This window comes from Orycteropus afer, unplaced genomic scaffold (assembly GCF_000298275.1).
Source record: "Orycteropus afer afer isolate SDZICR_OR568_19922 unplaced genomic scaffold, OryAfe1.0 scaffold00587, whole genome shotgun sequence".
Lineage (NCBI taxonomy): Eukaryota > Metazoa > Chordata > Mammalia > Tubulidentata > Orycteropodidae > Orycteropus > Orycteropus afer.
This window is the reverse complement of record NW_006922174.1, coordinates 1,427,441-1,429,840: the sequence shown is the minus strand read 5'-3', so window position 1 is coordinate 1,429,840 and position 2,400 is coordinate 1,427,441. Positions and strand designations below refer to the sequence as shown.

Here is a 2,400-nt window from a genome sequence, read left to right as displayed (position 1 = left end):
TAAATAAATAAATAAATGAGCCAAGCCATTGAAAAGCAGATAAACTACCAGGCATTACGTAACCAAACCCAAGATGAGCGCATTTGCAAGCACAAGGAAAAGGTGAGGAAGGGAGGATGACAAAACACTCAGGAAATGGAGAGAAAACTAGGAAAAATATCAGCAGAAAAAAAATGCCGAGTAAACTTGCCGATTATTTGTTGAATAAAAGGACAAATGACATCATGGCCAATAGAAAAAAACAGGCCAGGAAATAAGACTCAACTCACAGAGACCCTGTTTGTCAGGAAACACAGTTTTTAAACGGCTGAGGATTTCACATCTGCTCAGCAGAGAACTGAACGTGGTAACCCCCAATACGGTGGCGAGGAGAACGCAGGCTGTGTTCTGAGAAGAACATAAATTGATAGAATCTTTCCAGAAAGCAGGACGCAGTCCACGGCAAAGATTTAAACATGCTGATCCCCTCTGACCGAGAAATTCCACTGCTAGGGATTGAGCTGGAAGGACAACAGGTGTCTGCAGCTATCCGTGCACAAGGATGCCATCGGACGGGAAGGGGGGCCCCACTTAACGCCATCAGGGTCATGGGATTGTGTAGCCATTACTGACACGGCATGGCTTTCATTGGGAATACTTTCACCACAATACAATTGTTTAAAAAAGGAATGCTGTTTTATTACAAGAGCAAAACTTGGAGAGGCCCTAAGAATCCAGGAACAAGCAGCTAGTTAATGAAATGACGGCACAGCTGCCAGAACGTGACAGGCATTAGCACTGGTGCTGAGCAGTCTTTAAGGACAAGGCACATTTCCCGAAATACACAGTGCAGAAGCCCCGACTGTGAACGTGGCCTCGTCTCCACTTGACTTCAGCAGCATCCTTCCTACGGCCCCGTCACCACCACCAGCAGCACCGCAGTGACCCAACGTGCATCAGTGCAGAGCTGGGCCCCACAGGTTTGCGAGGGCTGGTTTTTGGAAGCAGCTTGTCAGGGCTGTCTTTTGAGGCACCCCTGGATGGACCTGAACCCCCAGCCCTTTGGCTAGCACCTGATCATGTGACCCACGTGCATCACCCAGGCTAGCAGCTCATCACGTAACCCGTGTGCATCACCCGGGGATGCCCAGGTCGATGGAGAGCTATGTGAACACGTCCTATCACCAACTGAAAGGGAAACACACAGCTGGTTGCTGGGGGATCTCCCAGGAGTGAGAACGCCTGAACGTGTCTGCCTCACCCACATTCTCTACAAGAAGTGTCTTATACTCTGATAACTGGGAAAATAAATAGGTAATGAAAGGAAAGAGAGATAACAGCAGACAGGCAGACAGACGGGTGGAGCTGGACCAGAACTCTATCATTGCTGTCTGGTGCTTCAAGTTGACTTAGACCCATGGCGACCCGTGGGATGCAGCAGAACGGCCCCTGGGGTGCTCTAGGCTGGGCGACCTTCACGGGACCAGATACCAGGTCTTTCTCCGGTGGAGTCAGAGTGGGTTCAAACCGCTGGCCTTTTGGTTAGCAGCTGAGCACTTAATTATCGTGCCACCAGGGCTCCTTTCCTATCAATTAATCAGGATGAAATGGAGCAGCTTACTCACCCATCATATTTATCTATGTTCATCTCGTATAAGCTCTCCTTGGCGTGATTGGCATGTTCCGTCACTGTGGAAAAAAACAACAGCATGCCGTACAGTTTATCTTCAGATCTGTGGATCCTTATTTACAATAAAAGGCCAACAAACCATTCCTTAAAAGTCAGGTCCAAAAACATCATCAGGGATTTCCTGTAAGAAAACCCTCTTTTACAGAAGGGGACCCAGGCCACATTGCTGGCACCTTGCCCCCGTTAGGATACACTCCACTGGGTGAGAGCTAACACCCTCAGCATGGAATCTTCCAAAGGAATACTCTGCTAGGAAATGATCACATGGCTGTTATTTTAGAGTTTGTTTTTTTTCTTATATAAGTTATTTTGAAAGTTCTCAAATACGCCAAAAGTAGGGGGGAGTTCTAAAAAATTTTAGAATATATCAAAAAGTAGAAGTTAGTCCATCTTCTCTATACACATGGGTTAAAAAAAATAGTCATTTTCACCATTGTCAGGTGTACAGTTCAAGGGACAATTCACCCTATTGTGTGACCATCGCCACTGTCCATTTCCAGATACTTCCATCCCCTAAACAGAAGCCCAGTGCCTTCTAGCGTCACTGCCCCTCCCTTCCTCAGCCCCTAGTGACCCCTCACACACGCTGGTCTCTAAACAGATACAAGGATATTACTATTAATAACATACTGCACACACAACTGTGTATATTGTGTTCTTAATATTGTATCAGGATTGTTTTCTTGTATCAATTATAATTCTTTTTAAAGACCACTTTCAAACTTAAAACT

At 46.2% G+C, this 2,400-nt stretch overlaps 1 protein-coding gene across 1 annotated transcript in view; it reads right to left on the bottom strand.

Annotated features, from left to right (window-relative positions):
- CERK (ceramide kinase) overlaps nucleotides 1-2,400 on the bottom strand; it is a 28,507-nt gene that overhangs the window by 18,366 nt on the left and 7,741 nt on the right. Inside the window, exon 3 of the mRNA XM_007956240.2 lies at nucleotides 1,605-1,668. Coding sequence (XP_007954431.2) covers nucleotides 1,605-1,668 — 64 coding nt within the window. The remainder of the gene's footprint in view (nucleotides 1-1,604; nucleotides 1,669-2,400) is intronic.